This window comes from Strongylocentrotus purpuratus, unplaced genomic scaffold (genome assembly GCF_000002235.5).
Source record: "Strongylocentrotus purpuratus isolate Spur 01 unplaced genomic scaffold, Spur_5.0 spur5_scaffold_7, whole genome shotgun sequence".
Taxonomy (NCBI): Eukaryota; Metazoa; Echinodermata; class Echinoidea; order Camarodonta; family Strongylocentrotidae; genus Strongylocentrotus; species Strongylocentrotus purpuratus.
In genome coordinates this window covers 9,644,879-9,658,497 of record NW_022145613.1, presented here as the reverse complement: position 1 = coordinate 9,658,497, position 13,619 = coordinate 9,644,879, and the positions used below count along the sequence as shown (strand labels likewise).

Here is a 13,619-nt window from a genome sequence, read left to right as displayed (position 1 = left end):
ATATTCGTCTTTCTTTCAAATGACCGTAGAGCACATTGGATCATTACACATTAATTTTACAATGCAAAATAACAAATTATGGCAATGATAAAAACAGAGTTAACTAAAAGAAAGACGAGGAGACCCTACCAAAAGCAGAGCTTGTAATTATTAGGGTCCCCTCTGAAAGAGAGAGAAAGAGAAAAAAAAAAAGAGAAAGAGGGATAGAGAGAGAGAGAATAAAAAGAAAATGGGTATATATAGAGGGAGAGAAACAAGAGAGAGAGAGAGAGAGAGAGAGAGATAAGAGATAAGCGTGAGAGAGAGAGAGAGAGAGAGAAACTAGAGGGAAAAAAAAGAGGTGATGGAGAAGCCAGAAGGGGAAGAAAGAGAGAGAGAGAGGGGGGGGGGGGTGGGGGAGGGGTATAGAGCTCGAGAATGATAATAAAAAGGGGGTGGAGAGAAACTAGAGAGATATATAAAGAGATAAGCATGAGAGAGAGAGAGGGGGGGGGGAGGGGAGGGGAGGGGTATAGAGCTCGAGAATGATAATAAAAAGGGGGCGTGGAGAGAAACTAGATCGATATAAGCGTGAGAGAGAGAGAGGGGGAGAGAGAGAGGGGGGGGGGAGAGAGAGAGAGAGGGGGGGGGGGGGGGGAGAGAGAGAGAGAGAGGGAGGGGGGAGGAGTAGAGCTCGAGAATGATAATAAAATGGGGGTGGAGAGAAACTAGAGAGATATATATAAAGAGATAAGCATGAGAGAGAGAGAGAGAGTTGGAAGGAGAGTGGAAGGAAGGGGGGATGTAAGGGACGTCGGAACGGAGGAAGTGAGAATCTTGATGATGATGATTATGATTATGTTTATTATCCTAACACAATCGCAACATAATGACCAAACCATCTATTTTTATTAATTTATGTCACAAAAGCGAGAGTCATATGTCCATACGAGCATTATCATGCAGCGGTATAATAGTATAGTTCGGGTAATTCTACTGTGTAATTATATAGTAACGGAGAGAAACCGACAAGTGCGAACGAAAATGTGTACGGTGGTTGGGTTTTAGCTTGGGCCATATCGCACACACTCTCACCCCGTTTACGACCCGCCACAGTACCGGCGACACACTCTCTCTGGGCTGTTGGCTCCAAACGCAATAGTGTGTAATGTTGTGTGTCAGTGTGTATTTGCTATGTACGCAACCGGCCGTACGTACGACGACCGTACAGCTTTGAGAAGCTGTGTTGTTATTGAGGTTGCACGGATATATTCGGGCAACGTTGCCTGTAACTAGATTTTTACAAGATGGCCACACCGGCAACTTCATTTTTTGGTCGACAAGTAGACTTGAATCCCGTGAGAGATAGTGGAATGGACGCACATGGGCATACATTTGGGAAAAAGACATTTCATAAGCCAACATTTTGCCACCATTGTACGGATATGTTGTGGGGTTTCATTGGGCAAGGTTACATATGTGAAGGTACGTGTACGGTAATTTACATATCATTGGTGGATTGCTCAATGACATGATACAGTCATTCATTGACATTGCACAGAGAGAAAAACCAATGTACATGTATCTAATTATTCTAACTATGCATAGTCTAGTGTTTTGTTTTTGTTTTGTTTTGTATGTTGTGATTGAGCTGTACATATGCATATTGAAATGTACTGCTGGTGAAATTATAGTCTGTGCAGTGCAGTGTCCGTGTATCATGGAATATGTTTATTTAAAAAATTGGATGTGTGTTATTAGATCTAGATATTTGTATATTAATTATTATAACTTAAGTATAGGAAAGACTTTGAATAAACTATTACTCACTGTGTAATTATAACAATGTAAATACTGTTACACGTGTGAGTGCATGGTCTATATTCAAGTTGACCAGCAAGTTAATAATATGACTATGCATTATTAATATTATTGAGATATACAGTGTACATGTATTTGATTTTGATATACTGTACCTTACATGTATGTATTTTTTTAAACTTTATTACATGTGTGTTAAATATTACTGTGAATAAACATATACCGTATGCGTGTACTGACATTATGAGTAGCATATTTTTAATTTGTCCAATTACTCAATATACATGTAAATATGAATTATTATGCATATTTATATATATATATATATATATATATATATATATATATGATTTGTATAAATATGTTAGTGTTTCTTTTACTACACAGACGTTGGACACATCCCACAATAAAATGTAATTAATCCAGTCTTGCTATACAAAAATTCATGCTAAAAAGAAATGAATATTCATTTTCTTCACTGAAACACATTCTCTCCAAGGGTGCCCAAAATATGATACATCAGGGAATAATTTTCCTGGTATCGCATCGCAATTTGCTTTGCATTTTTGCATGACTGCTATACAAAATTATCTTGTGTAGCAGTTTTCTTCCATAGAAATGTACAGAATTTCATTTGAAATATTTATCCATCAGCTGAAATTGCTAATCAAGAAATTTGTGGAAAATTATTCCCTGTACATACAGTATATTGTGTATTTAAAGAAACTTTATATTTTACATTATGTGGCAAATGTTACACCTGTAGGAATCAGATCTACATGTATGCCTTCAGAACCCCAAAACCAGGAAGAGTCATCAATGTACAATGCACTGTACATGTATTTTACAATATTGATGTTAAATTATAAACCAAAGGCTATTTCATACATTTATAGTCTTATGTGAGACGAACTTTGCACCTTGGCTCCTTCATTAGCACATGACATCCCGTAGGCGAGTGGTGGTGGTGGTTATATAACCTGACAGCTAAGAAAGCATAAATGCTTGTAAGTAAGCAACCAGACGGCGGCGGCTTTAGGTCCTCTCCGAGGGACCTGGTAATGAGGATTAATGCCTTACCAAAGGGCACTAGCGCATCGACTTGGTTTCGAACCTGGGTCACCGGATCACAAGACCACTGCTCTACGACTGAGCTATCGCGCTTCCTGAGTTGGCTCAGTGGGTAAAGCGTCTGCCTGAAGCCTGCGTTGTGTGTTAACGTGCCCCTCCCGGTTGTTTCATAGACGCAGGCTATGTTAAGTGAAAACACTCAGTCCTTCAGATAGGACGTTTTATGGAGGTGTCGTGTACAGGAGAGTCACCACCCTTGCACGTTAAGAACCCACTGCACTATTTGTATAAAAGTAGGGGGAAACCTCGGTGTAGTGGTTCACCTGCACACTTCAGTAACCTTGGCGTTACATACCGGTATATCCTGACTTATAAATCCTGTCAAGTATTGACGTAGAAGTAGAAGTAGCTTCTAAGGGGCTGCGATTGGGAATGGATTACTGCAACAAGTATTAAATAAGTAAATGAGGGATGTTGCAGAGTTGCCAATTTTCGTCTTACCAATCATGACTGTAAAATCAATCATACATGTAATGTTCTTAATTCACAATCTGTTTCTCTAATTTTTTGTAATGTAAATTGTTTCTTGAATCCAACTAGATGTGATAGGTACATGTACATGTTTGTCATGGAAATGGACTCACCATTTAATGGTAGTATAGAATTAGATTAAAAATAACTATTGGAGCTACAATATAATACACTGTATTTAAATGTATGTACATGTACAGTATTGCTTGAAATAAAGTAAACACTCTTACACTGTGTCACGCATGAGTGCATGTATTAACCCATAGAATTTGCTGTTACTTGGGTGTTAATTAAGTATTGCTTGAAATAAAGTAAACACTCTTACACTGTGTCACGCGTGAGTGCATGTATTAACCCATAGAATTTGCTGTTACTTGGGTGTTAATTAAGTATTGCTTGAAATAAAGTAAACACTCTTACACTGTGTCACGCGTGAGTGCATGTATTAACCCATAGAATTTGCTGTTACTTGGGTGTTAATTAAGTATTGCTTGAAATAAAGTAGACACCCTAACACTAAGTCACACTAAATTCTATGGAATAATAGATGCAGTCATGCGTGACACTGTGTGAGAGTGTTTTCTTTATTTCAAATTTCCAAGCAATACTGTAAGCCTACATGTACATAATTATACAGTCATATTACAGTGTTCTTGTACAGTGTAAGTCTTCTTGTATACACACCCCTGTTCATTATTAATAGTGCGTCCTCCCCTGACCCAAATTTATGTAGCCTAGAACTGATAATTCTTACGACTACCGGTAAATAGAATGTCACCAAAGCTATGGATAGCACTTTACTTGGAGGAAACATACTTAAAGATAAACTCCAGTACTGGTAAAAAAAAATAATAATTCTCACAGAATCAAACGAAACTTACACTGAATGTTCAAGATTACAAATAAATGACATGTGGGAGGGGGGGGGGGGGGGGGGGGGGAAGAGGACACTTTTTTTTTTTTTTTGGTCTCGAAATTTGAAAATTTGACATTTTGTCCAGTTGGGGGGGGGGGGGGGTAAGGTCACCTTTTTAAGGTCACCCATTGGCAATGGGCAATGGGCAAAAAAAAAAAAATCAAAAGGGGAGGGTTTTCCAAAATAACATACAAAAAACATACACATAAAAAAACTCGAGGGGGGGGGGTTTAACCCAAAAACCACCCCCCTGCGTACGCGCCTGCCGGTACATGTGTATTTTGCTTGCTGTTGTGGACCTCGTGAGACTAAGAGAAACAAGATCATCTGGAAAAGTTTTGGTTAGTTTTTACAACATGTATGTTTAGTTACAAATTACAATGTACACTGTAGTTTAATTTAAATTTTTGAGCTTCACAGAGGTGTCAAAAATTAATCAGGCCTCTCATTAGTCACTTTCAAAAGGCCATGGCTTCTTTCCATTTTAGGCACCTTGAAAAGGGGGCAAATACATACATGTACATGTACACTGTACAAGTGTACATGTCCTAATATTATTGAAAGAAAAAGAAAGGGAGGCACCAAGCCTGGCCAAGGTCATTGTTAATGGCACCAAGACATATCATCTGTTATAATAATGATATTAATAATAATAATAATAGTAATAAACAATAATAATGTGTCTTGTTTTCCCAGGGTAGCCTCATCAGTATTAATACTGTTCTCCCTGAGGGCCCTGCAATCATATTATGAGCCAGAGCAGAAGTTCTGTAACTCAAACTTTTATAAACAGAGTTAATGCCCTTTTGCCTCTGAAGATCTGAACAGATGATTTAATAATGTATTAAAGGCCCACTGCACTACTTGTAGCTACTTGCGCCCTCTATATAACAAACAATGCCTCATCGGTGACCATTGGTCTCCCATGATCCTCTTTTTCTTATGTTAAGTGAGAGCTGAGTTGATGAGATAGCCACCTGTCCAGTGACCTTGTAGGGCGGTCTAATCCCTCCTGTAAACTATGGCAGATAAGCTTTAAGCAAAGTCAAATACATGTATCTGGAAATTTGTCAAGGGTGTGAAGGAAGGAAGTAGTCCTAAGGAATTAACAACAAAGTGTCAGAAGAGCACAGTACTCTCAGTTGTTATCTTTCAGAAGCCCCCTCCCCGCCCTCTCCCCAACTTTTTCCAGTTTATAATTTGTTTATCTCTTTGGAGAGGGCACCTTTAGATATGATAATAATACGGTACAGTGTAGCTCCCATTGGTTGCGTTTATCGACCAAATTTTTGGCTAGAATCAGGTTTCTCAAACGTCTTTCAGGCAAATTTAGAAGATGATAAACGCAAAGCCTTTTTTAAAGGGCTTTAGATATGGGCATATCTAAAGACGCAAAAAGGTGTGTTTTGTATGTGACATACAGCCAGAATCACGTTTCTGAGAGATCGATAAACGCAAAGCTGTTTTGAACCTCACATACAAATAGGACCACCCAGGTGTTGTGTACAAGCATGTGTGTGAAGTTGACCTCCGAGAAACTGTCTGCTTCCCGGGTCAAAACAGCTGGGCAGACACAAGGCCTTTATTTTGAATCGTGAAGGGACGATAAACACGACATCCCACAAATCACGATCGTATAGTGGGATATGATAGTGGGGTACGATATGTACATATCTAGTGGCAAGCCCCGATAAACACGCCCATTTATAATGAGCTTAATAATAGTTAAAGGGAAAGTTGAGTTCTGTTTTCAGACCGCAAATGCCTTCAAAGTGCATGGTTATTGCTCTTATTTTTATCTATGACATAGTGCCCTTTTAGAACTTAAAATTGCTATGAAGGTAATTTTAGCTCTACTCCAATTCAGCTCCACTTAAAAAAAAACATGGTGACCGTTAATTAATTATTTAATCAAAATTACAATACATGAGCCGGCTAATTGTGGGTAATACAAGCACCACAAAAATGCCAACAAAAAAGCCAACATAGGCATTGGCTGAAATACAATGTAAAAAGCGTTGATTTCGTTTTTTTCAACGGGTTTTTTTTCAAATTTTTCAAAATATATAATATTTGTGGTGGTACACAAGTATTTGAAATCGTTATATTTCAGCCGTCTCTGAACCGATTTTTATCAAATAAAGATGATTTTGTCATTTACATATTATGTTCTTTCAAATTTGACACTCAGTACAGTTTTTCATTATCTCACAAACAAATTATTTGTGTAGCTCCCTCTGCAACAGAACTCAACTATCCCTTTAATACTTTGTTTCTAGGCGCGGTACATATTATTACCCCGGATTCAGGCTTTTAATACCCGCACATAATAATACCTGGCAGGGCGTTTACATGTTTACATTTGTTGTGTCTTCATTTTCCCTTCTTTACAAAGGAGCTATCAAGTAACTGGCTCTTTAGGAGATTCTCAACTCTCAACCCGCAACCTATGAGATAAATTGGATCATTCTGTAATTCCTTTTTATTGCAACACTTGTCATAAACTGGCCTGTAAAGTATCTCTTGTAGCCTGTTTAGACGCAAGGGTTTTTATAGCAACTTGTAAACTTAAGTTAAAGAAACGTGATAGAAAATCATTGTATCGCTATAAAAGGTCATGCACACACATTGGATAAGAACATCATTTATGGTACATTGTAGATCTTTTTTATCATGTTTTGAAGCGGTCCGTTAACAAAACACCTAATCATCAGTGTGTGCTAATGATGAGCCTCACCTACAGTGTAGTTATGCCAAATATAACGTAATAATATACAACGTTCAGACGAGAACTGTTCCATGATTTTTTTTCTCAATTGAAACGATGCTACTGTACATGTACATTTTTCACTATGTGATGTTTCGTTACACTGTATAAGCTGAAATTTTCAGGTACGGATATTGTCGCAAATGACAGGGTATTAATGAGACATTTTCGCGAGTCCTTGCTTTCGCGAATAGCACACGGCAGAATTAATGAACGGGCATGAACTTGAAGTATTCATAAACTTTTTCACGCCAACACATACACACAGAGACTAGTTCACGTAAGTACACACACAAGTTTATGCAACCCATCGCAACACATACAGTTTGTACAGCCGAGTACCGAGAAGAAATGCACGCGGGGGGGGGGGGGGGGGGGGGGGGGGGGGAGGAGGAGGAGGAGGCGACAGCATTGCATTACGAAACAGTACAAGGTACATGTAGTTACTTGTACTTGTATAAATGTAGTACAGCAGCTAGCAATCGTGAGGACGCAAGCACATAAATTTATGCTGATATTTTCACGCTCTGTATGTTATAGTGCCAATATTTTCCGCATGTTGATAAATTTGCTAAAATATGCAATCCCCGAAAATAAACCCTCACAAAAATAACAGCTTATACAGTATATCAATCAGACTAGAAAAGAATTTATTAGTTATCATATTACTATACATGTATGGTAATAGAGTTTTCTTGTAGCCGTACAACGTAGTCTGAACAACAGGCTTTAGGATTAGCATGTACGTAAGAAGCGAAGCTATAAGTTTGCAATCTTCTTTATAGTACCGGTATGCCAGGTAAAATAAACACCACCAAATTTGGTAAACAGGAAAGTGTAGCCAGCCAATGAGATGCGATTCCTTGAAATGCAAGATCCCAAGGATCAGCATACAAATTGGAAATTTATCAAGAGCCAAGGGCTTTATTGCGATACATTTTCATGGTGTATTAGCAACATATCAAACAGAAAATGTATGCTATTGAGTCTACAATAATCTACCTGGTGGGGTTCTTTGATCATTAGCTTTATAATGGTATTTGTGTGAAATAGAAGAGAACGATATTATACAGTTATTGACTGGCAGGGGGTGTAATATAACATTATTTGGACCGCTGAAGGGAGTTATATTTCCCAAGTGGTTATATTTTCCCGAAGCGCTGAGGGAAAATTTAAAAAAATTTGGGGAAAAAAAAAAAAAAAAAAATTCTTACCCCAAAAAACATTTTTCGGGAAACAAAAAAAATTATTTAAAAAAAAAATTTACCCAAAAAAGCATTTTTTGGGGAAAAAAAAATTTCTAGGGAAAAAAAAATTCATGAAAAAAAAATATTGAAAAAATAAAATGGCCCTCGATAATGGTGTAATGTATGTAGTTGGTGACATACAGTCCTCAAGAGGGCAACATGCATTGATTAAAAATATATTCATTTCACCAGCCGGTATAATATAACACTGAAAAGTGACCGGCCAGGAAAATATAACAATTTGGATCCTCGCAATTGATATCACGTGACGAGCTCTGGACCAATCACATCTCGGTATCTGTCTAAGCTATCTAATATATGTTTTTATAACATGGCTTTGGAGCATGCAAATGGGGGGGGGGGATGCCGCTCAAGCCTTGAAACCCCTACCCATCCATTAGAGCGGCACACCCCCGTATGTCTTAATATATGAGTACCCCCCCCCCCCTGGTTGTACGTATGTACATGTACATTGCAGTTAACTACATTTAGTGATACCTCAATGTATTTCAAGGTTTCTCGTAATAGAGGTTCATTCACTTGACTCTCAATCCAAAAGTTGAGGGTTCAAATCCTAGCAAGACATTAATCCATATTTGCTACTCCCCATCCAGGTGTGCATGGAAATATAAATGGGTACATTTGTACATGGCAAGTAAGGAGAGTTTCTGGAGTACCGGGTAATAATAATTGCAGAGCCCTCGGGAAGAACAGCATTGATGCTGATAAGACTTCCCCTGGGTAGCGGGTACTGAACAAAATAATTCTGATTTGTCATAACAAATTCTATTTCAATGTTATTGGTTTTCTTTAAACCATACATTTTGAATTTGCAAAACAAATTTTACAGGGACCTAGATATTAATGACATAACCACGTTAACAAAATTGCCGAGTCATCAAATTGAGACGACACCTAGAGTAACAACAGGGTTCTGCCCTGCTTTTGATTATTGTAATGAACTTTTAAATTTTAGGTTCATCGAAATGATGTAGGTTTCATTATCTAGAACTTCATATAGATGATAGGTACAAACTTACGGAAATGGAATAAATTGTTGTAAATGAATTGACTTTTGAATGAATGCGATAGTACTTACATGTACATGTACATGTACATGTAGTGGTGGTTGTCACCTATCATTTTTTTGATTTTCAACCAGGTTTGTAAAATTTATATAATTTGAAAGGAAAGTTTTACACACAAAGTCTCACATGTACCCCGGTATACATGTATTTACGTGTACACGTACTGTAAATGTACATGTAGCTCTTTAATGATTTTTACAACCAAGCAGTAGATGATGAATAACATTCGCAAATTGGCCTACAAGGCCCTACTTTTACGTAAGAATATCATAAGTGTTTTTGTTAATAGATCCTAAATCATGTGTATGTGTACAATTGTACGTATGTCCTGAGATATTGTATGTCTTCCTTTCTTGTTTATGAATTATGATCCCTCCTAAATCCTTGTTGAGTCTTAAAGGTACTATGTCCCTTTTGCAGCCAACCTCAAATCATGTAGAATTTTGCAGGAATTATGAATATGTTATGTATGTCCTATCTGTGAAATTTAAATGTTAGCAGTGTCCTCATATTCAAATTATGCAAGGAAACCCGTTTACTTGCTAGACTTCACTGTCAGACACTATTGAGTGACAGACTGGCTTTTTTTCTTCTTTGGTAATAACATACATGAAAAGAGTTGTAAAGGGTACATGAGCATATTTTGTCTACATCAATAACCCACTTCTTGTGGTGGCCAAGATTAAACTGATTGAATCTTTGCACAGCATAAAACGTATGACCATTTGGTACAATTGTCTGAAAATCAAGACTATTACTTTTGAGCTCTATAGCCCTAAAGTCGATTTGACAACTTATAGTCGTTATTTTCCCACTTGAAGACATTTTCAAGCCCCACCTTTTTTAGGGAAGTTCTAAATTAGTATTATCTTTCAAATGCAGTTGGAATTTAACTTTTTCATTTTTGTTGGCCTGCAAATGGGACATAGTACCTTTAACTTAGTTTCTGATTCTGTTTTTAATCATACAGATCATTGACTAAATTTGTTTGCTCTTTACATACAGCAGCAACTCCATGTGTTGTTTTGATTCATATGTCCATCACCATGCTTATTAGACTACCATACAATGTTGATGATAATTCCTCCCAGCCAGCATCAGTATTAATGTAATTAAATTTGCTATTGCTAGCATTTGCTTATTTCCTTACATGTACAGTATGTTCACTGTACATTGTATGTTGCTTTATTATTTTTCCTAATCATAAATCAATTCATTCTGTTTTTGTGCTATGAAGGAACTGAATAAGAATCAACTATTCTCATTTATTATTGATATTATCATTATTTTTATTGATATTTTTATTCTATTTTTAATAATTTCGTATTTCTAATATTTTTTCATTTTAATTAATAATATTTGAGTATTATTAATACTGGTATGTGGATTGTGGAACATATTGCCCATACACACACATGTACATGTTTGTTATTGTACATGTACACTGTATGATGTACTGTAAATGCACATGTGTAGAGATTTTTTTTGGTGAGGTTCAGTGATAGTAGAGCACTTCTAAACATCAAATTAGGCCAAATAACAAAAATGAAATGTTTCTTGTCCCTGCCCGCCTCCTTTAAAAAAAATATTCACTATTCAGAAGAAAAAAAGCCCCAGCCCCCCGTAACAAAAATTAATGCAAAATAGCTGTGATATACATTTTGTTTACTATAATGTTCTAAAGTGATACAAATCATTATTTTTATCATACATTGCATCAGCATACTCACATAGCACAATATCTGTGAATAAATAGGCTTGGCCAGCTATAATTAGCATGGCAGCCATCTTGGAAAAATAGCATAAAATAGCAAAATAGTACCCTGCCTCCTCCTTTTTAAAAAAAAATCTGTACGAGAAACATATTATTTTTGTTTTTTGACCTAATAGTTTACCGGTAACTACATGTAGACTTGCCCTCAAAAGCCAAACAAAAATGATGTGAATTTAGTTACATGTACTGTACATGTGAGGTGTATAATACCGGTACTCCTTTTCCATAATACATGTACACGTAATCTTGACACAACTAGTAGATTTGACACAAAATAAATTGACTACCTGGCCAAAATGCAGATTAGTATTCGGTATTGCAGATAACACATATTCTTCAAAGACTTCATCAAGTTCTCTCTGGCTTAATATTCAACTGGTTAATAATATACAATGAAAATGCATGGCTTTTACATGAATTGTTTAGCACGATCTCTGATGAGAATTTCCAATTTAGTATTTTTACATCACTGATCTTGTCATTTGTCAATGCATTTGAAAAGTACATTTTCCAAAATAATATCCACATTAAACGAGAACCTAATTTCATTAATTTTCCCTCGATTGACCCCTGACCTTTTGACTGCAACCATGGATGGGCATGTATGATTAGGTCTGATCCGCAGGAATCACAAAGACAGTACTGGTTGAGCATTATGCATAGTTTATTAGAATGTAGCCGTGCCATCGGAGAACGGAGCATGGTCGAGAATGAAAATTACTTTGGAAAAGGTCACCACTGAAATTAGAAGAAAGGGGAAAAGAAAGAGGAGATTACGTACATGTATCTTATTGGAATGACTCCATGATGTTGTTGTTGTTTTGTTTTTTTAAACTACATGTACATATACATGTACATGTACATTGTATATACAATGCCAGATACTATCTTGTTGCATACATATGTATTTTGTTGGTGAATCTAGCCATTAAATGTCATGAGTGTGTATGCATGAGATAACAACTTGGGATTAAGCTTGTAAACTGAAAGTGTACATTCTGAATTTATATAAAATGCTCTGTTACGCTTCTATGAAAGAGGCACTTTCATGAATATCAATAATAAGGTGTCTTAATTTTAATGTACACATTATGAATTAAATGTTTTTTTTTTTTTTTTTTTTTTACAGAGTTAATCCTATTTTGGCTTTCAACAGATAATTTTTTTGAACGTTATATTCTATGATTAATTTTTGTGTGTGTGTTTGGTCTCAATGTATTTGGCATCATGATACAGTATTTATTTCAAAACTAAAAGCAAAATACTAAATTTTCATTATTGACTTACATCTTTGATGTTTTCTTTTCTGTCATTTCTGCAGTTTGCAACTTTGTGAGCCATGATCGATGTACAGAAGCCGGTATTTCGCCATGTGCAACAATAGCAGCAGACAGAATAAAGGTATGCTTGAACAATATCCAGTCCAAAAATAACTGTACAAAATATTTGATTTGATATTTGATTACAGGTTATATAACACAAGCTATACACATCAAGAAAACGAAACTTACATGTGTGCATGAGGGCAGCATTTTTCAACTGGGGTGCCGCAAGACATCTCTAGGGGTCTCGCAATAGAAATTTAGTTACATCAAAAACTATTTCGGACTAACGTTGATTTCATGAAAAAACAAATTTCAGAAACTGCTAGAATATGTGATTTTGTGATGAAATAGCATTTTAAAGATGATAAAATGTCTTTTTTTTCCTCGCTTGCTGGCAACATTATAACATCAAGGTGCCTGACTGTATCTTGTATTTCAAACAACAAAAAAATGTCACCCCACTCGTAACATTTAGAAACAGGATAAATCTGGGCAAGAAGATGCCCAAATATTGTCTTATTTGGGCATATGTCATGATAGAATATATGATTTTTTTTAAAATTCATTCTGTTCAACTCTGTCCTACCTTATACTTCTATGCCCGCCTGGATAGCCTTTATACATTCAATTAGATTTTGCAAAAAAGGAAGGTTGGTAACTTGGTGTTGACCTAAAAATAACAACAATCTCCTTGAAAAGTAAATTTGAAGTTCATTTCATTGTAATAGATGATGAGAAAGAGAACTGCTCTTGTTTTGTTTGGATGTGGAGATGTTAAGTGGGTGTGAAAAGTGGAGAGTTGATATGAGCTTTTCAGACAAGGATGTGAAATTTGAGCATAAAAGGTGTTTTTTTTTTTTACATTCTCAATTTCCTTCCAAGTTGAGTTCTGGTCATGCGATTGCGTTGTGAAAGAAACGTTGTGGAAACGATCATCTAGCATATAAGTATTGGTGTGTGCTGCAAGGTTCTAAAATCAACTAAATAATAAGAAATTTTGCCCAGTCTTGGTTAAGTTAAAAGCACTGTACACAGAAAGATGTATATGGGACTACTCGAACATGTGGCGTAAAAATCCGTCCCGATTTTTATGACGTTAC

At 36.3% G+C, this 13,619-nt stretch overlaps 1 protein-coding gene across 6 annotated transcripts in view; it reads left to right on the top strand.

The window, feature by feature from the left end:
- The first annotated feature begins 1,080 nt into the window (after positions 1-1,080).
- LOC105445671 (diacylglycerol kinase theta) overlaps positions 1,081-13,619 on the top strand; it is a 68,640-nt gene continuing 56,101 nt past the window's right edge. For 2 of the 6 annotated variants that reach the window (XM_030974345.1, XM_030974347.1), the window contains exons 1-2: positions 1,082-1,464; positions 12,516-12,595. In XM_030974345.1, coding sequence (XP_030830205.1) covers positions 1,287-1,464; positions 12,516-12,595 — 258 coding nt within the window. In that variant the 5' untranslated portion in view covers positions 1,082-1,286. Of the gene's footprint in view, positions 1,465-12,515; positions 12,596-13,619 lie in introns of all 6 variants that reach the window. The other 4 variants (XM_030974346.1, XM_030974348.1, XM_030974349.1 and 1 more) reach the window with 4 other exon arrangements.